Genomic DNA, 21,883 nt, shown 5'->3' on the forward strand with positions numbered 1-21,883 from the left:
ACACGGCAACAGGGAGGCAGAGACGGGGTAAAAGGAAACAGGGTTTATTGGGACACGGGGTAGGTGACAAGCTTGGGCGAAGTAAGCGGTAGTCAGGCAGGCAAGGGTTCGGCAACAGGGAGTCAGTTAGGCAGGCAAGGACTTGGCGACAGGCGGGTAGTCAGGCAGACAAGGGTTCGGCGTCAGGCAGGCAGTCAGACAGGCAAGGACTCGACGACAGGCAGGTAGTCAGGCAGGCAGGGGTTCGGCGACAGGCGGGTAGTCAGGCAGGCAGTGGTTCGGCGACAGGTAGGCAGAGTGACGGACGGAGAACTAGGGAAGAGGGGAGAGGGTTTTCAAGAGAACGGGAACATTGAACTGGGACTACAAATGCTGGTAGGACCGATACGAACTGGGTAGTTCTAAACGACGAACTGGCGCCGGCTGGATGGAGATCCCCGGCGGAAGAAGGAAGTGGAGATTGATGATTGAGGACAGGTGTGACGGAATGAGGTACAGTAGCGTCAAGTGGCCACTAGATGGGGGTGATGGACAGCGTAGCAGGACGCGGCGTGACAACTCAGTTCAAAACTTGAGAGCCCTGCATGGCATTGAGTTAGAAATACAATAACATGAATTATTTAGGAAAAAATAAAACTACAATTATATTTTTATATATTACCACAATTAAATGTAACTCTCGTAGTCGTGCGTTGTAAGGGACGCAAGAGTTGTGTCACTACTATGCCACAAAAAGTTAACAATATCTAGCAATTCTGCTCTGCCAAACGTTTTATCATTCCACTGTCAGGCTTTACAAGGACAAATGCTATATAACCTTGTTTATACATTGATTACAATGCTGTAGTCGCAAATGTAACCACAATAGTTTGATGTATGTTAATATAACATAACATATTGTCCCCTGGCTGCGCGTGTTTGTTAACAGGATACCCAGCCCTACCAATGAAATTTCTGCAATGCTCAGGTTATTTTTTTGGTCTGAAACAACCATTTTGAACCAACCCCTAAGTGGGCGGCGACAAAAAACACGACTTGTTTTGCTCTGGTAGTTTTATGCACCCCAGTGACCACAACTCATCAAAGCAAAAGGAGCTGTTTTCATCCCATCACAATCGGTAGGCGCTGGTATTACTTCTTAAGTTTACAATAGCTGTGTGCCAAGTGAACGCGGCATGCATATTGTCAGTAACGTGTTTATTCGTATATGTGTGCACCGTGAAACAGCGACTTTTCTGTAGGCTTAAGTGGTAGGCCTATAGGTGAATTCATTTTTATTTTTATCTTGCAATCTTGCTAGATTAAAATCTTGTCGCTGAAATAGCACGGCGAAAATTATAATCATATTCACGGCCAAAAACATTGTAGTGTTCTCATTAAATAAGCATGCATTGCATTCAATTCATTTATTGACACGGTTTTCTATTGCTTAATTTGGCTCTAAGTAAAAGTTTGGGGGAACAATATTGATCAACCTACCATGGCTCGCCGTGTGGCCGTGATTGGAGCAGGGAGCTCGGGCCTTGTCTGCATCAAGACCTGCCTTGACGAGGGCCTGGAGGTCGTCTGTTTTGAGAGCAGCGATGACATCGGTGGTCTGTGGAGATTTAAGGTACAGCATACTCTCGAGCTCCTTACATGTCCTCTACGGTCGCATTTACCTCTAGGGATGGGCAACTGGCGGCCCGCGGGCCACATGCGGCCCGCGGCCCGCATGCCCACTCAGCCCGCACATAATTATAAAAAAAAAAAAAAAAAAAATTATAATAATAATAATTATTGATCGAGTTACAGAAAACTCGTTCAAGAAAGATGAGAAGAATTGATAGAATTCAAAGGTAAACCCATGCGTCTAGTTTGCTTAGAAGCGATATCAGTCATTAAAGATCCACTTAAGTGGCCACTACAACTACTACAACTTTGTTGGGTTTGAGTTCATTGAGTTGTTGCACTTAATGTTGGGACACTGTTTTTCAGTTTTTTGACTTCATTGAATGATGATGTATGTGAGCCCTTTGCACTGATAAAAATACTGACCATTCATGTGGCTGTTTGAGCATGGAAAACATGAAATTAATGTATGTTGGTTCAATTAACATACCGTACATAGGTTATGATTCTGGACGATTTTTTAGGTAGTGGCCATCGCCAAAATGCACCAGAATACTGGAAATCATCTACCAAATTCAAAATTATGTAGCTTCTCTCAGCTCACGTTTAGTTGAAGTGTGCAGTCATGTGGCCCTCCGATGGTTATGATAAAAAATGTGGCCCTCTTTATCATGAAAGTTGCCCATCCCTGCTCTAGAGAATAATTATTTTAATAGAATATGAAAAACAATTCCAAAATTACTGAAAAAAATAGGAGTATTAGAAATGTAGTCCATTCAAGTGATGATGATGATGATGATGATGATGATGATGATGATGATGATGATGATGATGATGATGATGATGATGATGATGATGATGATTCCGATGGTGGGGGTGAGACTTATGGTGGTGTGTTGGTGGTTATGACGATGTCCACAGGAGAACCCAGAGCCAAATAGAGCCAGTATCTATCACTCGGTCATCATCAATACCTCCAAGGAGAAGATGTGCTACAGTGATTTCCCTATCCCTGCTGAATACCCTAACTACATGCACCACTCCCGCATCATGGAGTACTTCAGGATGTACGCCGAACACTTCCAGCTCATCAACCACATATGCTTCAAGGTGAGTAAGATCCAGCAAGTTTCATGCTTGCAAACATTTGATTAAGTGTTTCTAAGGGATGACTGCAATGATACTGAAGCCCTTGGAAATTTTGGGAGAACAATGTGCTGACCTGAATATCAGCATTCAAGTAGACATTCTTTACTACAGTTTTCAAGCTTGCGTTGCACACGCTGTGATGGAAAAACCACATGTTACGTTTTTCTTTATGAACTTAGGTTTTGTTTACTATTCCGTGTATGGTCTTGCCATCCTGCTCTTCTTCAGGGTCGGCTAAAAGATAAGATAAGATAGTCCTTTATTAATTCCCCTTGGGAGAAATTCACAGGTGACCAGCAGTACAGTGGGAAAAGAGAAGTGCGAAAACAGTATATATACAATAAATGTACTAATTTAAAATAAAATTATAGTACAAATCTATTTGAATAAGATAAAATAAACATTCTATATACATGTAACTGTCCGTTTGTAGGAGACCTGTGTGTAAATAAATAAATAAATATGATGAAATATGATGTATAACAGTATGTATGATGTATAAAATGTAAACCTTTGTGTTTTATTTGATGTAGGCCTAATCTGTTTTCACATTCTCTTCCCGTACTGCCTTTGTTGGTTTGGGCCTGTTTCCTTGACCCCCTGGGGAGCATCAAGAAGCAAAGGGTTACATGGCACGGCCACGGCCCGCGACCCACTTTTATGACATCCTAAGGAACTCTAATCAATAGATTACCATCTGGTTAACAAAGGCTTTTGGTTTATTGGGGGACAGCTGCCCTCAAGAACCAGATCTAAGGCCCCGTCCACACGGAGCCGAAACGGGCGAAAACGATCCGGTTTCGTTTTATGCCGTTCAAGAATATCTCCGTGAAGACGGAGTCATTGCGAAACCGCATCGAGCTGTAGAAACACTGTAGTAAATATTCAAGGCGCTGGTTCTCCACAGAAAAAAGTGGAGCGCATCAAGCCTGCGTGCAGTCACGAGGAGATTCAACCTTTTAAATTGAGCAGAAATACTTTTTAATGTACACATAGTAATTACATTTATCAAGGGGCTTTATTTAAAGCTACAAAAAGAATACAAAAAAAAATACTAAATAAAAAATTCAACGCAACTCTGACGTCCCCCAGCAGGTGGGGGGCTAATGACGTCATCGTTTGCGTTTCAGGCGTCTACCCGAAACCTAACACGAATCCGCATAGGTCCGGATAGATTTGAAACCACCTCCGAGGGTGGTTTCATAAATGTGTGGTTTCGGGCACCGGATTCGCCGGCTCCGTCTGGATGGTCGGCCGAAACGCACAAGACTTACGCGGTTTCACCCAAAAATCGGCTCTGTGTGGACGGGGCCTAAGTGTATAAGAACTCCTGACTTTAGCCACTCACTGGACTTCTCCTTGCGAACCTTTAGAGAGACGCAGGGCGAACTTCCATCTGAGGCCTCAGTTTATTGTATGCCTGTTTTATTGTTTGTTGATGCATGTTGTGATGTATCTTTGTTCGTACCATTATTACAAATATATGACCAGCAATTGCCTGCAAGTATTGTTTGCTTTTTGCATCTAAATATCTCATCAGTCTTAGACACAATATCTGATAGAAGAACTGCCACGACAGCGCTCAACCTCTAGTTGTAATTAAACCCATAGCAATAATGTGGAAACCCCAGTCGATAATTTAACAAATTTCTGAGCGCATAATATACTCTTAAAAGCAGTGCCAACATTTAAATATCTTTTAACCATTCAGCGAACAAAAGGCAACAGGCTGATTATCATTTAGGGGGCCACTCAATGACATGCAGAAGCATCATCAACACGCCCACTGAAGTGGTATGAGAAATACAGACTTTCTGCTCCTCATTCACATATAAGGTACGTAATTAACATTTCCTACGGAGAAAATAGTACTACCAGGGGTAGTATTAATCAGGAGATTTTCAGGGTACAAATGTCAGGGATCTATGTATGCGTTCGCGCAAGCTTTGTGTGTGTTTGTGTGTGTGTGTGAGCTGCAGGCTGCTTGGCACATGCGCACATGAGGAACTTGAGTAACTGGTGCGACAGGCCTGCTTATAGGCCTGCAGTAGTAAGATGACAACGTGCATTTTACCCTCTCTGTCTCTCTCTCTCTCTGCCTGTGGTTCTCAGACTACAGTGCTCAAGGTGTCGCAGAGACCTGACTTCTCCCATTCTGGTCAGTGGGACGTGGAGACGGAGAACAGTGAAGGGAAGCAGCAGAAGCACATCTTTGATGCAGTGATGATCTGTATTGGACACCACTGTCACCCAAACATGCCCCTGCACGACTTTACAGGTATCGCCTCCCCATTCATCACAACACTGTTCAAACACCACTCCCTTAACACCGCCCAAATCGGGACAGACGGTGCCTGACTTCAATAACCAAATTGTGCAAGTATGCATTTAATGTACAATTTGTATAAATTGAGGCATATTATGTGTGACTGCATTTTGCTTTTTGTATGCAGTATATTCAACGTTTTCAAACTATATCGAAGAGTACATAGTCTATGAAAATAGAATCCCAACAAATATTCATTCAATACAGTCATAGTTGTTGGGTGTGCCATAGTTTCCAGCATTGATTCAGAGCACAATTTAATCTACAATTTAATCTGTTTTCAATATTATATTCAATATTATATTATTATAAGCAGATACAGTCATTCAGACCTTTATCCAAAGCATATCAATACAGTGTATTTAGTTTTTTCACATGCATGTCATATAAGATAATATAGGGGTTAGGAATCTTGCCAACTAGTAGGCCTAGATTACGGAAAACAAGTCAGTTTAGTCTTTGATTTCTGCGTCCTTAAAGTATGAAATATTATACTCCTAGGAATTGAAACGTTTAAGGGAGTGTACTTCCACAGTCGCAACTACAAGACCCCTGAGCAGTGGAGGAACAAGAAGGTGGTAGTGATTGGAATAGGAAACTCGGGAGGAGACATCGCTGTGGAACTCAGCAGGGTCACCAAGCAGGTTCATCACACGTGTCCTTTATAGACCCATAAACGCGAACTAAACCTAAAATGGAATATCTAAATGTGTTACCTATTTTCGCTAAATCACATTGGAATCTTTTATTCTTAATCATCGTCATCCATTTGAATGATTCATGGATCTCTTAACCTGTTGACCCGTCCCTTCAGGTTTACCTGAGCACTCGGAGGGGGGCTTGGATCCGAAACCGAGTTGGAGACAATGGCTGGCCCTGGGATATGACTGTCAGCAGGGCCTTGATACGTTTGAGATCACTCCTCCCATTTAATCTCGTCTGCAACATGGTAGAGAGAAGCCTCAATCAACGGTTCAACCACAGGCTGTACAATCTAAAACCAAAACACAGGTATTCAGTACATGATGTTGTCTGCCCTGAGTCATGTTTTAACAGTCTTGTGTCAACTGTTTGCTTCGTGTATCCAAAGTCGTACTTTGGATAGATGAAGGCTTTTGGCTGGTTTGCTAAGACCCCAGGTTCATGGCTGACATTGTCTATGTTGACCGATGAAATATTCAAAAATCTCAAATTATAAGTAATAAGAATCGATCCGGTATTTGCAAGCACTGCGCATGCTCATGGACTTGGAGACTGAGAGGCTTCTAGATACATTCATACAACCGGGACCTATGCCCTTCCTTTTTTATTAAGAAGTCAATGCTTTTGCTGCACTCCATCAATTGCCCTCTCCTACACTGACCCTTGCAACTAATTGAAATGTTGCTCTAGTCTACACTCATCATTTTGAACTATCACATCACCTCAAGCGAAGCCAACATCTTTCGCTCAGAATTCCAACTGCGTGCCTCAGTCACCAGTCTGCGAGCATGTGGCATCCAAACATCTAATCTTATTTTTTTAATTTGTGGGCAATATTGGAGAAAATTACCTAGCTAGGGCAGATTGCATGCACTCACTTGTGTTGGATAAAGCAAACGTAAATCTATGGGAGCTAAAAAGAAAATAGAATGGAATAGAATAGAATAGAATAGAATAGATGTAAATTGCTTGCTTCCCAATTTCAGAATGCCAGACACCACGAGAGGAGATAAATTAAACCAAAATCATCATCGACATTGATAATGCCAACAATTAACCAATGGGCTTCGCAAACCTGCCAGAACCTTTTACTAAAGCATCCACACTCAAATGGCAGGTTGTTTAGTCAACATCCAACCGTCAGTGATGATCTGCCCAACCGCATCCTGTCCGGAACAGTTCAGGTGAAACCCAACATCCGCAGATTCCAAGGATCCAGTGTGGAGTTCGACGATGGCAGTGTAGTAGAGAATATTGACCTAGTGGTAGGGGTGAATACAATCACACACAGTACCTCAAACACACACACACAGTGCTATTTCCCAATTCCGTATTCTTTATCATATCATCAATGTGATCCCCTTGTGTTGCAGGTATTTGCCACTGGGTACAGCTTTTCATTTCCGTTTCTCGCCTCCAATGTGCTGCCAGTCTCTGGGAACAAGGCCTCACTTTATAAGTACGTGTTCCCTCCGGATTTGGAGAGGAACACGCTGGCCGTCATCGGACTCGTGCAGCCGCTGGGAGCCATCATGCCCATCTCTGAGATCCAGGCCCGGTGGGCCACCCGTGTTTTCAAAGGTGACACGTGCTCTATTTGTCTAAGCGTCTCAAGTAACCCTGTTCTCCACCTACAATGGAAACCACTCAAACTCAACGATATTCTTATTCCAAACAGGATGTTGTAAGTGTCCTTCAGTCGCCGCCATGCTGAAAGAGGTTGAGTGCAAGCAGGAGACCATGGCCAGAAGGTATTGCGATGAGTGAAGTCTACCAATGGTGCTGGTTTGGTTAAACATGTGGTTTTAACACACGTTTCTGTCTCAGGTACGTATCCAGTCCAAGGCACACCATCCAGGTTGACTTTGTCGACTACATGGATGAGGTAGCAGACCAGTTTGGGGTGCGACCCAGTATTCTCAGGCTGTTTCTGACCGACCCCAGAGTAGCACTCAGTGTACTGTTCGGCCCCTCCACCCCCTACCAGTACCGTCTGAGAGGTCCAGGAAAGTGGGCCGGGGCTCGTCAGGCTATTCTGACACAGTGGGACAGGGTGATCCAACCCATGATGACCAATGGATGTAATCACCCTGAGCCCAAGCGCTCTGTCCTAGTGCCCTTGGCTCTGCTGGCTGCTGCGCTGGGTGTGGCTTCCTATTATAACAGGAACAGCCTCCCCTCCATACTGTAGGACCCGTCTGCATTTCTTAATCAGGGCTTTATGCCTTCATGGGGAGCTGGAAATAGTGTTTAAAGACAAGGTGCTATGCTCCTCCTAAAATTTAAGGCTGATGTCATTTTGGTGTTTCAGGGTTTGATTCAGAGTAATTGCTTCAGTCGATTTGGGTCATATTTAAATATTAAGAGGTAGTTTATCTATCTTTAGAGGTGATAAGATATATACATGTAGCAATAACGTATGAAGATATTACATGCTTATTGTATGCACTTGACATGATCAAGAAAATGCCCAAAAAACTATTAACAAATCATCCTGACACAACGAAATTGATGATGCAAGGTTTGGATTTTTCTAACGTTAAATGATGAAATATGCTGTAGAGATGGTTAGAATAGGTTTTTTAAACAATGAAATACACTATAGATATGGTTCAAATATGTGCACATATCAATTGAAAGGATTAACTCTAAATAATCTCTTGCTAAATCATTGTTTTTGCCTAGACTTGATAGGACCGATCACTAGAGTCCCTCAGTCAGCTCATTAATAATTTAAACGTTTTTGTAAGATGTATGTAGATACATAATTTAGTTATTATGTAGGAGTATACAGTTGTTCCTTGTGTTAAAACATACTGCATTGAGATAAACTAATCCTATTCGCTCTATTAATAACATGCTATTAAATCAATCGTTGAATATAACGTGTGGTGGTTTATTGTCAATTATAAACATATTAATATGGGCTATTTGAACTGAGGCCCCTTACACTTCCTTGCCAATTGATTTAAATTGTAATAGAAGTTGAGAACTTCACTCACTTAATAAACAGTTTCTATCAACAAACTACTACTACAAACACATCAACGTACACAAATATACCACAGGGTGGAGGATAAATTATGAATACATGGTCGGAATAAGATAACACATTTATAAAAAACTAAAATAAATCTGCCAATTGCTTATGTAGTATGAATAAGGCATGGTCAACCACTGCAAGTCAGGTATAAATGCTATAAGGCAGATCTGGTAGAATACATATATTGTATTTAAGATCTCATGAATTGTATTTATTAAACCAAGCCAACAAGACCAAAAATCACTGCATTGTATCCAAAACATGGATCTAATATATTACTTTCTTTTAACAATGGTTTAAATTGACCAGGTTTAAGGAAGGTATCCCAAACATCAATAAATACATTAAAACTTGGATAAACAATTTTAAACAGATCATTCCAAATTGTATCATGTCAAAATGTAACCAAAATGTGATTCTGCAAGATTGTTCAATAAAGCCTGTTTGTATTCCCCAGATAGACAAATGTTCTAAGGCAAGGGAAGGAAAATCATTTGCAGCCTCACTCTTCCATCAACAACTGCAAAGATTATAGTTTAACATATTGAACTGCAATAGTACTGGTGTACTCAGGTTTAAAGATAAACTAAATTATTTTTTAATCTTATGATGCCAAGCTTCACGTTTCGTCTACATCAGACCAAGTCAACAATGAAACTGCTTTTCTCAAAGACATGCTAAGATATTCAGAAGGAGGAGGCGGTGTATCTATCTATATGAAACGCTTGCCAGAAGTGTTACCTTAAACATCCAAAATATATGTGATGTTCCCATGTTATTAAAACAGGCAAAAGAAAGAGAGCCAGCAAACCAACCATCCCATTCAACACCAATGAGACACTTAAAGAGCCCTCCACGCGAGGAGTGGAAGGGGCACAGAACAGAAGGAGGATTTTGCGTGGAGACAGAAGCAGAACAGGGCGGCTACACCCGATAAAGCCATCATCAGCCCCATTTTGTGATCCGGACTAGGCTCGGGTACTGGTGGTGACACTCTGGTCTTGAAAGGCTGGGCCACCCGCTCCCACTGGGTGAGGATGGTTTCACGGGCCCCGACCCATTGTCCCGGCCCACTCAGACGAAACTGATACGGTGTACAAGGGCCCAGGAGCACTTGCAGCCCCAGACGGACGTCCTTAAGCAGGAGCCAGAGGATATTCGGTCGGACCCCGATCTGCTCTGCCAGAGAGTCCATATAAGGTAGATAGGCAACCTGAAGGGGATTACGCTCAGAGACGGCAAAACTAGGAGAGGGAAAGGCATGGCAGAAGAAATCGATTAATAAAAAATAAATGATTTTTCCATCCTGCAGAGCTGACAGTATCCTATTTTATAAGGCCTATTGGTAAGTAGACTAGCACACACACACACACACACACACACACACACACACACACACACACACACACACACACACACACACACACACACACACACACACACACACACACACACACACACACACACACACACACACACACACCTCTGATGCATGGTGGCTGTTTCCTTCTCAATGCTTTGCAGCATTGTGTCCTGTGTTGGAAGTGCTATCAGATCTAAAGGAAAAATCAATCAAGAGTTATAGTTAGTGAACAGCTATTGTAGCATTCTTGTTTTTCTTGACATTGCTGGATATCTATTAAGTATATCAGTATCATCAATGATATTCTGCAAGCCATCTGATTCAATCAGATATGGAAACAGTAGTGCAAACAGTAGTAGAGTAGGCCTATGGTCTTGTTTGGGCCTGGAGCCTGAACCCGAGGAGCCAAGTGTACCTTTAAATACACGTGTGACCCAGCGAGCCTGCATCTCAGCCAGGGGGTTGATGGCTCCTAGAGCGTGGATGAAGCCCACCACGGCCAGCGTTGGTCTGGACATCCCAGGAGGGAATACGTGGCGGTAGAGTCGCAGCCTGTGGCCGCTCTTAGCCTGCAGGTCTCGGGGCAGGAAGGGGAAGCTGTAGTGGTAACCCGTGGCGAACACCACCACATCCACCTGGGTGGAAAAACAACATGTGCTTTAACAAGTTTGGTAGGGAAAATTATACATTTGTGGTGTCGCCTTCACAGTGCAAAACAAAAAAACAAAAAAGCAAAAAAAACTGGCTACTTAATAATAGCAGAAAAATATATGATAAGATGATCAAAGCACACCTTGTCTATAATGCTTCCATCCACAAAGACCACACTGGAATCACAGAACTCCTTCACGTTTGGCCTCATCTGAACCCGACCTGAGATGATCCGACCTGGGAGCTCATCATTCACTAGCGGGATCTGTGCAAAAAACCTGCCAACAAGACGGTGGATGCTTAAATTACATAATAATTAATAATTGAAAAGATACCTCCGTCCATATGGATAATCGCAAGTCAAGCATTGTTTGGAGTACAGTTAACAAACCACGATATCTAGTAGATCATCAACTAATGTATGCAAAGTCATCTCTGACCTTAGCTCTCTCAAGAGAATTCGGCTCACAACTGAAAAGTTTAACAATTACGGTCCATGATTGGGAAGGTAAGAGCTGAGCTGAGAGGGAATCAAGAATTGTAGCGTTATCCCGGAGTACTCCAACACAATTCGCATTCTCCATCTCCCCCTGAGCTGTGTAAGCCAGTTAATGGTTCTCTGAGTGAGAATATTATGAACATGGCAAGAAGAACAACAACAAGAATATAAAATAAAGAGAAGAGGGAATAAATATGGAAAAAACTGTGATGGAAACGATTGTCACTTTCTCGCCTTGTGCTGCAAAACCCATGGAACTGAAACGGAAATCCCTCCTTCCGAAGCATGCTCAAAAGACCTGCCCTCTCTCTCTCTCAAAAATAACCAACATTTTAAGTTCCAGGCATTCCCTCTTGAGATCAGAATGCCTAGGAATGAATTTAGAGATGGACCTGTGGAAGCTCTTAGCATCTAGCTCTTCTGTGCACTGGTTACCCGTGTTGAGGCTGGAGGCCATAGAGGCTGTGGTTTAACGCCCGGTTCAGCTTGGTCTCAAACGCCTTGGCGCTCCATGTAGGCAGTAAGCCCGCTAGCGCTAGGTCGAAGCGCGAAGTGCCCACCAGGTCACAAGGGAGCCCCCCTTCTGCCACACGGCCGACCAGCCACGCCCCACTTCTGGAGCTGAGATACACCTATAAAACCGAAAAAAAAACATTCCCTCTATTCAATACTACTAGGCATTCCCCTGATAAACTGTCATTGAACTCCTCTTTTACTGCAGATTTTTCATTTATTTACCTTTTCTGCAACTCTACTTATGTCGACTGCAATATCGCCGCCAGAATTTCCAATCCCAATCACGACCACTCTTTTCCCTTGCAGACTGTCAGCATTGCGATATTCCCAACTGTGGAAGTATTTCCCATCAAATCTCTCAATGCCTACAAAACACAGCAAGGAAAAGTATACATGTATATTTTTTTACCAAAAAACATAAACGGGTTGAATCATGGATCTGATTTTAATGCATGTTTGAGGGCCATTTTGTCCTTGATAGGGTACCTGGGAAGTCGTGAAGTGGTAGATGAGGCTTTGTGAAATGCCCAGAGCCGACAATCACAGCATCGAAGACATGAGTTTCCCTCTGCCCTGGTTTCTCCTCTGTTTCTATCTCCCACTGGCCTGTCACAGGAAAGTCTGGCCTCTGCCTCACACTCACCACTGTTTTCTGAAAATAAACACAATGGGACACAAAAGTAAATGCAGACACATCTGCATGAACACACATAACCCACATATAGTGCAGGTTTTTCATACTTAAACAAAATAAAATAAACCATCTATCAGCATGCTTCCAGGTTTTTTTATGAGAAATATTGTATTAGCATGAATTGAATTTTCACACAAGCAAGGAAGAATAATTTGCAGATGAATCTTCAATTTTTTATGTGTGTAACAGTTGGATGAAAACAGCAGCCATCCCTTTTGGATCCAATACTATAGTCTCAACTGACTTGACAATTCCAGCTTAAGGCCATTCCAAATGGACCAAAGAAGGCCTATTCGCCAGATTGCTCTACCTGGAAGTGTATATGTGGCAGCAGCTTGAAGGCCTGGGTGTAGAGCCGCAGGTACAGAAGCACCTCAGAATGGTGCATGTTGTTGGGGAAGTCCGCAGGGCTGGGGAAGTCGCTGAATGACATCATCTCTTTGGAGCTGTTGAGCACCACAGAGTGGTAGATGTTGGCTCTGCCAGGCTCTGGCTGTTCCTAGTGGAGGAACGATGAGATTGACGACACATAGGATGTATAAATGTTGCTATTATGGAAATAATAACGTCTGAGCAACATGTTGGAATGTGGTACCCCCTCAATCTGTCTGGGACAATTATACTATATTGAATTATTATGATTAGCATAAAAATAAGTGAGGTTTGTCACTTACCCCTACTATGAGGAAATGTCCCTAATATTAACTGTTCAGTATCACTGTGCCTAATCGAATTTCACCTTAAATCTCCACAGGCCGCCGATGTCATTGCTGCTCTCAAAGCAGGTGGGATCCAGACCCTCATCCAGACAGGCCTTTATGCTGGTCAGCCCAGAGGGACCCGCTCCAACCACAGCCACCCTCTGCACCATCTCCGCAGCAGATGTGTTGTTTTGAGGGTAAGGGATAAAATGCCAAACCTAAAGCTGAACCTTGTGTTTAACTAGAAGTCAAAGAAAAATCAAAGTTGAGGTCAAAGGTAGCTTTCAAAGCCAGAGTTGGTAAAGAGATGGTTAAAGAGTTAATATTAAATTGACTTATTTAATTGGACACTGCAGTGTTGCAATTTCGACTCACTGAACTGGGGTGTTGGATATGTTTAAAAATATATAAGCATATTGATAATCACTTTTCCCAAAATCAAAATATTGAAAAACGACCCATTATATGCATTCCCTTTTTAATTGCAGGCTTGCAAACTGCTGATGGCTCAAAAAGGGGATTATTTTTAAGGAAAATAAAGACAATTAGTGATGCACGGTGCCCAGGTCCCTTCCCATTTTCTAAACAAATTCTGTTTAAGTTACACATAAAAGATTGTCAGGGATTTTCAGACCTACTATATGAAGCATCAAAAATGTCAATTAAATAAGTAATTCTCCTGATATCAATACTCAGTTAAGTTTAGAAAGAAGAACACAGACTTGTTCAACCTTGTTCATAACAATTAGTGGTTCATCTAACCAGCCCTACAGACAACACGGCATGGGTTAGATACAAACTCTTGTATCGGCCGTGCAGGTCAATGGAGAACCGCAATGGCTAACTAAAACCTGACGTGTTAATTTGTTTTTCTATGATCGTCGACATAGTAATCTATGCCTTTTTATCTCTGTGAATGAAATAAGTCCCAAATTTAGGGAAAAAGTTCAAATCCTATGTTTTTGCTTGCCATTCTCCCTGAAACATTAAGGACACGTGTGTAGACATGGCTTCCGAGAGAAGATTGAGCTTTCGGACCCTTATAGTATAACGTTACGGTGTGTGTGTATGTGTATGGTGAAGCGCCGTCTAAGCAGCGATTCATTTCAGATCCGTGTCCGAGTGAAGGTTAGGCTTCCCACTATATCGTTATATTGTATGTATATTGCATTAAACTATGGTGTGGGGCTCATTTTACATACAACTTTGCTTGTTAGTTTTCATGGGTCGTAACCATGGGGATTACACCCCCCCCTCTTTCCTCAAACTCCCAACCCAAAATAAAAATGTTTTTATCTCAGAGTTCGAATTCCAGCTGAAACAGTAGAATCACTTACTCTTTAGGTTGACAAGCTAACCTTATCATTTGCTTAATTACTTTAAAAAAAAAAAGTTGCTTACAGTGTTTGTGTTCTCCATGCTACCTGGAAGTGTGGCTCGCAGCAAACAAGTTTAGCAGACAAAGGGTGAAGTCGTGACCCGCCCTACTCTGCCTCTCATTGACTGAGTAACTTGGATGAGGCGTAGACAACAAGTTTGGCTACCCAAGAAAGGAAAAATTGTAAAATTATTTTCTGAAAGTCAATGGAGAACATGGGTGGGAAATGAACTTTCAGAACCAGAGCAGTTCAAAAAGGGGAAATTCACTGTTGCGCTGTATAAGGACCAAGTTATGCTGTAAATTTGCATAGAATCTGAAAAACCTAGCCTACCCCATGGGACACTCAAACATAATAGGGACAGGCTGTTTGAGGATATTTTTCACCCATGTGGATAATATTAAATATTAGGTGACTGCAGACAGAATACATTTGCCTCAACAGATAGACTTGAAAAATGGTTTTCCAAAAGGCCTAATTGTATCACCCTACCCACTCAGACATGATTAAATTAAAAAGGCTTCAGGTGAGTAGGCCTATATAACAAAAAGGCATTAATCACATCAGGCCTAATCTATAGCACTTTGTTTTTCAGAATATTAAAGGCAAGGCAAGGCAAGTTTATTTATATAGCACTTTTCATACACAAGGCAGACTCAAAGTGCTTCACATATAAACATTGTCATACAATAAAATAAAATAATAGATAGGCAAAAGAAAACATATGCAAAGAAATGAGTAAAATAGTAAGTTAAAAAGGCATTTTAGTAATAAAGTAGAAAATAAAGGTAAAGTTAAAAAAGCTTTTTAGAAAGTGCAATGTATTTAAGATTTAGCAGAAAGCTAAAGCAAACATAAAAGTCTTCAGTCTTGTTTTAAAGGTGCTCAGAGTTGGGGCAAGTCTTAAATCCTCAGGGAGTTTATTCCAGCTATTGGTTGCATAGGAACTAAATCCTGCTTTCCCATGTTTCGTGTTTACTCTGGGGATAATAAACAGATTGGTCCCAGAAGATCTTAGTGGTATAGAAGGCTTATGTAGTGGAAGCATATCAGTTAAATATGTTGGGCCTAAACCATGTAGGGATTTATAGGTTAGCACCATGATTTTAAAATCAATTCTCTTGACCTATAGGAAGCCAATGTAACGATGGTGTAATATGTTCAAATTTGTTGGTCTTTGTTAGAACTCTAGCAGCAGCATCCTGAACAAGCTGAAGCTTCCTTAGAGTTTGTTTTGGGAGACCTGTAAGGAGACCATTGCAGTAATCAAACTTAATAGTTATAAAGGCATGTACAAGTTTTTGCAAGTCTTCGGTGGACATGAGCCCTCTAAGTCTTGCTACATTTTTAAGGTGATAATATGCAGATTTTGTAACTGATTTGATGTGACTGTCGAAATGTAAATCTGAATCCGTGATAACCCCTAGATTTCTGGCTTTGATTGAGGCTTTCAGGGACAGAGAGTGAAGGTGTTGGGTTACTTTAAGCCATTCCGTTTTAGAACCAAATACAATTATCTGTGTTTTTTCCTAATTTAGTTGAAGGAAATTTCGGCACATCCAGTCTTTTACTTGCTCAATGCACTGGCACAGCAGATCTATGGGCCGATAGTCATTTGGTGATAGCAATACATAGATTTGTGTGTCATCAGCACAGCAATGATGGTCAATATTGTTATTTTGCATGATTTTCCCTAGTGGGAGCATGTAGATGTTGAATAAAGAGGGTCCTAAGATCGAACCTTGTGGGACTCCACATGTCACGTTGGTTGATTCTGATACAAAGTCGCCAATGGAAACAAAGTAGTTCCTATTTTGTAGGTAGGACCTGAACCAATTTAAGACTGTGCCTGAAAGCCCCACCCAGTTTTCTAACCTGTCCAAAAGTATTATATGGTCTACAGTGTCGAAAGGGTATAGGGTAAAAAAGGCTCACAGATAATTAGGTGATATATTAGGGAAATAAATCATGAAGGCTGGGATCTCTTCTCTGCTGATGTGAAGAATATATATTTGAATCACATTATTATAATATATATATTTTGATCCTGTATACCAAGGTCATCCTGGACCCAAGGTCTTCAGCCTGTCCCTGCACATTGTCCTGCTTTGTGGATCACAGGGATCTGTCATGGGCTGACAAAGGAAGGTGTGCTGGAAGTTTATTCCAGAGACCACCACGACACACCACATATCAACATGGCTGCCCCAGACAGCAGCCAAAGGGAAAGGGCACCGCAGTTACTTGACTCTGGTTCCTGCACTGCTCTGGTCCTGAATGGCTGTTCCACCCGATCCCATTGAGTGAGGACAGCCTGGCGGGCTCCGTTCCAGCGCCCAGGCCCAGTGAGGCGGTACTGGTAAGGTGTGCATGGCCCCAGGAACACCTTCAACCCCAGCTTAGGGTCTGTCAGGAATAGGCACAGAATGTTTGGGCGAACACCGATCTGGGATAGGAGAGTCTTATTAACAACAGTTGTAGGTGAAGTACAGATAGCAAACACTTAATAAAGCATATGTAACTCTTTAATGCAGCTCATTACTGCATAAAACAATATTTGAAAAAATGAATAAAATGCATCTAGTCAATCCATTCAGAAAATGTCAATCTGAAATGAATTGTTTATTTTGGTCCACTAGCTATAATTGTAGCTACAACTTCTACTCCAACCACTAGGGTGGGAAATGGAAACACACAAAGTGCAGGTTTAAGACCATTGTATTACATTTTGAACAGTATTAAGCAACAATGGATTCGCAACCAAGCATTAGACAACACACCTCTTGAGCCATGGAATCCAGGTATGGGATATACTCCACTTGCAATGCGGCGTCTTGTGGATTACTGTGATGCGACGGATATGTTCTGCTTAGGTAACTAACAATATTTATATGGTGATAAATGACATCCTGATCTTTATGCTTGTTTTATGTTTTCCCTGTCTCATTGTTGGACCAGTGATCATGATTCCAGTTACCTTCCCATGAATATCCTCCTCTCAGAATCAATGACACACAGCATTCTCTCTTTAATGGCAAGATGGCATGAACCTTGTGAAAAGAAACATGTTATTATTTGTGTGTGAATGTGTGAGTCAGTGAGTGAGTGAGTGAGATAGAGGAAGAGTGTTAGAATGTGAGGGAGTTTGTCTATGTGTGTCTGTGTGTTGCTTTAGTCAGGCACCTGGTAGGCGTCTTTGTGACAGTGTGCTTGCATTTTGCCAGGGATCTAATGCAATTGAGTGTTTCCAGTTTGGTATTTACTTGTAAAAACCTTTAACGCCCACCGGACTTGCATCTCCACTATGGGCATGATCGGTCCTTTGGTCCGAAACAAACCCATGATGGCCAGTGTGGGCGGCTCCAGAGAAGGAGGGAACACCCTTCTGAAACATACATCAAAGAAATGAGAAGAAAACTATTTAGCAAAGGTGATACCCACTCCAGTTCTAGAGACCAAAACAGTTATATCCATGATGGATACCTACTTGTACAAGGACAACTCGCCTCCTGGCCCATCAGAAAGAGACAGGGGCAGGAATGGGAAAACAGCCCGGTATCCTGTGCAGAAGACCACAGCGTCGATGTCTTCCTCCACTGTTCCATCTTCAAACACAAGCCCGGAGGCTGTGAAGCCACACAGGTTGGTCTTCATCACCAGCCCTCCTTGTAGGATCCGGCCAGGCAGGTCATCGTTTATCAACACCCCACCATCTAAGATCCTTTGAGAGATTAATCATAAATATGGTTGTACATGATGACCCCCTCCCCTCTCCAACGGAAAGTACATTCTCCTCAGACATGTTCCTCCCAAAGCACTGCACACGTGTTACCTTTTTCTGGGCATCAGCCCGTAAAGTCTGTGATCATATTTCTGGTTCAAGACTCTCTCTGACGCCCAGTTTATCAGCCTTTTGGGGAGAAGGTTCTTTAGGGTGTTGGTGAACCTGCTGATGGCTATCATGTCCAGGGGAAGACCCCCACTGGACATCCTACCCACCACCCAGGCCCCCTTCCGTGTGCTAAGGAATGTCTGATGGTTTGAGGAAGAGAAGGTGGTGAGTTAGGCTGCACGGTTATGCCAAAATTATACGATTATTTTGAAGGATATTATGATTGGGGTTATTTATCTCTCACTGATTATTGATTTGCTTAATATTCTGTAATGTCTATGAGTAACATACACACACGAATTATACAAAGTGTTCGCTGAGTTATAAAAAGTCGTAATTTTGTTTAATGTAAGAGCCTTACAAAAACAGATTGATTTATCTCTTTATAATTGTTGCAAAATAGTACTGAATAAATGTATTGTGCAGCCCTAATATGAGTGCACAATAGGGGAAAGATATTAAATGTACTTAAAATGTATTGTAGTTAGAACTCTTATAAAGAAATATTCACGCAGAACTAAGAAGTAGAATTAACGTAAGTGAATTAATAACTATGATAACTGACAAATCAAAATGATAATAGGTAATCGATCGATGCCTGACTTTGGCTGCAGATCTGCTTATCTCCGCAGCTAAATCTCCTCCAGAGCTACCGATGCCCACCACCACCACTCTCTTCCCTCTGAAATCATCTGCGTCTTTATACTCCCAGCTGTGGAGGCATCTGCCGGTGAACTGCTCATGGCCTGAAAGTGGCAGAACATGTAAGAAATGTAGAGATTTCCTCAAATAATGTAATGTTATCGTGAAAAGTATTCTGCCTATTCAAAATCATTGGACAGTGTCACAGATATCAGAGACACACCAATTTTATTTGTGAACAACTGCAAGCACATTCACTACAATTTACCGACCTGGGAATTCTCCTAGGGGACAGATTGGCTGTGTGTAATGTCCAGAACACACCAGAACCCCATCAAAGATGTGTTTCTCCTCCAGCCCTTCCCGGTCCACTGTGATCACATCCCACTGACCAGACTGGGAGAAATCTGGCCTTGGCCTGGCATGTGTCACCTTGATCTGAAACACACACACACACACACACACACACACACACACACACACGCGCGCACACACACACACACACACACACACACACACACACACACACACACACACACACACACACACACACACACACACACACACATACACACACACACATACTGCAATTATTTATGAGCTGAAAGATCCGAGTTTTGCGGGGCTGACTCCAAAATAAGTTATTGTTATATTGAAACCAAACCCTACTGACCGCCATGTTTTTTCTTATTACACCGTTCATCTATTCAATTATACTATTCATCTCCAGATTATTTTTTTATGGGGATTATACCATAGACAACCAGACACACAGAAAACAGAATTTCCACTTACTTGAAAACGAATGTGTCTGCGCAGACCGAAGTGGTCTGCATAAAGCCGATAGTATTGCAGAAGCTGGGCATTGTGCAGATAATTTGGGTAATCAGCAGGCATGGGGAAGTCACTGAAACACATCATCTCCTTGCTGGTGTTGGTTACCAGTGAGCGATAGATACTAGTGCGCTCTGACTCACTCTGTGATTCCTGTTTGAGTAAAAGCAAACGAAAGTGAAGGAAAGAACTTCGGACATGACTACGACTATGTAATAATATTAACATAAGAATATGAGACTAGATCAACTTCTATTTTTGGTGCAGGCATACTGTGACTTGTTTTTTTACGGGAGGTAATTGTATGGCATTTGCATTTACAACATTAATACAAGACCCGTACAAACTCGCCTCAAACCTCCACAGTCCGCCAATGTCATCACTGCTCTCAAAGCACACAGGCTCCAGACCCTCGTCCAGACAAGTCTTGATACAGACCAGACCCGAAGCGCCAGCTCCAATAACTAGCACCCGCCGGACCATCGTTGTGCACTTCAATGGGAAGAAAGAGACGATCATTGAGCAGCCCATTTATACGTTTTTTTCAACATACAACTGAGATGTAATTTGCACAATAGGGTAGGCCTACACATCCCCCTTACTATAAGGTTTATTAACTCCGGTTCAGATCAGATATTCACGACGAAACGGAAGAATCCCCAGCCTATGTTGTGATCCTGAAGCTCTATGCCTCTTCCAGGGGAAGAGGCGGCTGGTTGGCCGCTTGCGCCTACGTAATTCCAGGAGTTTCAGAAGCTCACCCAAAGAAAAAAAGAAAACACAAATGGACTATATTTCCCCCGTTTCGAGACTTGATGAAGGATAACACTGCTTTTCTGTGCAGTAGGGATCCAGCCGCCATGCAGATGCAGCCTACCCCACGGTGGAATTGAATCGAGAAGTCTTCCTTTCTGAGCTCCTTTATATGAATATTAAATGAATATTATACGAAGGTTTGTCTGTAGGCCTACTTTGACAGATTTAGGTGGATGTGTATGGGGATGTATGAAGGACAACTGAAACCGAAACACTACCAAAATCTAGTTGTAGAAATTACACTCAACAAATCAGATATGGCTGAGTTGAAGTGGCATTACAATTATCCTTACTGCACATCGCTAGGGGCTTTTAAACAATAAGGTCGAGAATCTAGACCTGCCAATCGAGATTAAGAATCTAGATCTATCGTTTTGTGGTGTTCTTTTTCTTATTTCCTTTTTCTTACAAGACTGTAGTAAGCTTACACGAGTCTAGTTGCACAGCTGATGAAAAACCACCATTTAGCATTGGCAAATAGATTTTCTAATAGAAACAAATTGTTGGCCTATCTTGAACACATAGGTTTGAAACCCGTTTTAAATTAAACATTAAGCCACCTACTTCAGTCTGCGCAGTTAGGGCTTGCTGATCGTCCTGAAGTCCAAACCCAGAACAACTGGTTGGAACGCAATTGAACTCAAAGGTCAGAAAAACAGGCGAGCCGATTGAACCTCTGCCTGAGCTGTAAAGACTGTGTTGAATAAAAATAGATCTTGAACAAATTGTGCTAAATGCTTCTCATATTTTTACATAGGTAGATGAAAGAGAGCTTTGCTATATTTTGGTATTTTTACTAATTTCCATCTTTAGAAACGTAGAAATCTTCCCTTCTTCGGCAGAGGTCTCTTTATTGGAGAACACTTTCAATACTAGGTAGACTTGGCTGCATTGTTTCATTTGGTCAGATCAGTGTTGGTCTATTAGTTAGAAATGTCAAGGCTGGAAGTTGTCCAGACATCTTAAAAGTGTTTGAATGTGGTTCATGTGAACTACAGGTTTACCTTATGACAGGTCCCATTCATGAATGCAATGAATTGTATTGGTTTGGTCTCAACTGCCCTC

The 21,883-nt window shown here is 42.0% G+C and overlaps 3 protein-coding genes across 18 annotated transcripts; 1 reads left to right on the plus strand and 2 right to left on the minus strand.

The window, feature by feature from the left end:
* The first annotated feature begins 998 nt into the window (after positions 1-998).
* Positions 999-8,673, plus strand: LOC115555603 (dimethylaniline monooxygenase [N-oxide-forming] 5). Of its 4 annotated transcripts, none has more exons than XM_030372561.1 (10): positions 1,000-1,118; positions 1,446-1,612; positions 2,533-2,721; positions 4,873-5,038; positions 5,588-5,730; positions 5,901-6,097; positions 6,906-7,059; positions 7,162-7,369; positions 7,467-7,539; positions 7,616-8,673. In XM_030372561.1, the coding sequence occupies exons 2-10, from the start codon at positions 1,481-1,483 to the stop codon at positions 7,977-7,979; spliced, it is 1,626 nt and encodes a 541-aa protein (XP_030228421.1). In that variant the 5' UTR covers positions 1,000-1,118; positions 1,446-1,480; the 3' UTR covers positions 7,980-8,673. The 4 variants fall into 4 exon arrangements, with proteins under 4 accessions (XP_030228424.1, XP_030228421.1, XP_030228423.1 ...); XM_030372563.1 differs by having other exon boundaries at positions 6,906-7,053; positions 7,616-7,979; XM_030372562.1 differs by lacking the exon at positions 1,000-1,118 and adding an exon at positions 1,246-1,262.
* LOC115555602 (dimethylaniline monooxygenase [N-oxide-forming] 5-like) lies at positions 8,361-15,247 on the minus strand. Of its 2 annotated transcripts, none has more exons than XM_030372560.1 (10): positions 14,657-15,247; positions 13,294-13,496; positions 12,865-13,047; positions 12,347-12,512; positions 12,083-12,225; positions 11,780-11,976; positions 10,988-11,123; positions 10,610-10,829; positions 10,315-10,387; positions 8,361-10,075 (listed from the first exon to the last, which is right to left on the minus strand). In XM_030372560.1, the coding sequence occupies exons 2-10, from the start codon at positions 13,423-13,425 to the stop codon at positions 9,673-9,675; spliced, it is 1,653 nt and encodes a 550-aa protein (XP_030228420.1). In that variant the 5' UTR covers positions 13,426-13,496; positions 14,657-15,247; the 3' UTR covers positions 8,361-9,672. The 2 variants fall into 2 exon arrangements, with proteins under 2 accessions (XP_030228420.1, XP_030228419.1); XM_030372559.1 differs by having other exon boundaries at positions 12,865-13,053; positions 14,657-15,243.
* An 872-nt stretch (positions 15,248-16,119) lies between these two features.
* On the minus strand, positions 16,120-21,525 carry LOC115555623 (dimethylaniline monooxygenase [N-oxide-forming] 5). Of its 12 annotated transcripts, none has more exons than XM_030372591.1 (11): positions 21,383-21,525; positions 20,354-20,494; positions 19,964-20,155; positions 19,441-19,606; positions 19,130-19,272; positions 18,467-18,666; positions 18,122-18,355; positions 17,898-18,019; positions 17,612-17,684; positions 17,415-17,511; positions 16,120-17,040 (listed from the first exon to the last, which is right to left on the minus strand). In XM_030372591.1, the coding sequence occupies exons 2-11, from the start codon at positions 20,483-20,485 to the stop codon at positions 17,023-17,025; spliced, it is 1,377 nt and encodes a 458-aa protein (XP_030228451.1). In that variant the 5' UTR covers positions 20,486-20,494; positions 21,383-21,525; the 3' UTR covers positions 16,120-17,022. The 12 variants fall into 12 exon arrangements, with proteins under 12 accessions (XP_030228451.1, XP_030228453.1, XP_030228447.1 ...); XM_030372587.1 differs by having other exon boundaries at positions 16,121-17,080; positions 17,898-18,016; XM_030372592.1 differs by having other exon boundaries at positions 16,121-17,040; positions 17,415-17,478.
* Between the last annotated feature and the right edge of the window lie 358 nt (positions 21,526-21,883).

This window comes from Gadus morhua, chromosome 12 (assembly GCF_902167405.1).
Source record: "Gadus morhua chromosome 12, gadMor3.0, whole genome shotgun sequence".
NCBI lineage: Eukaryota > Metazoa > Chordata > Actinopteri > Gadiformes > Gadidae > Gadus > Gadus morhua.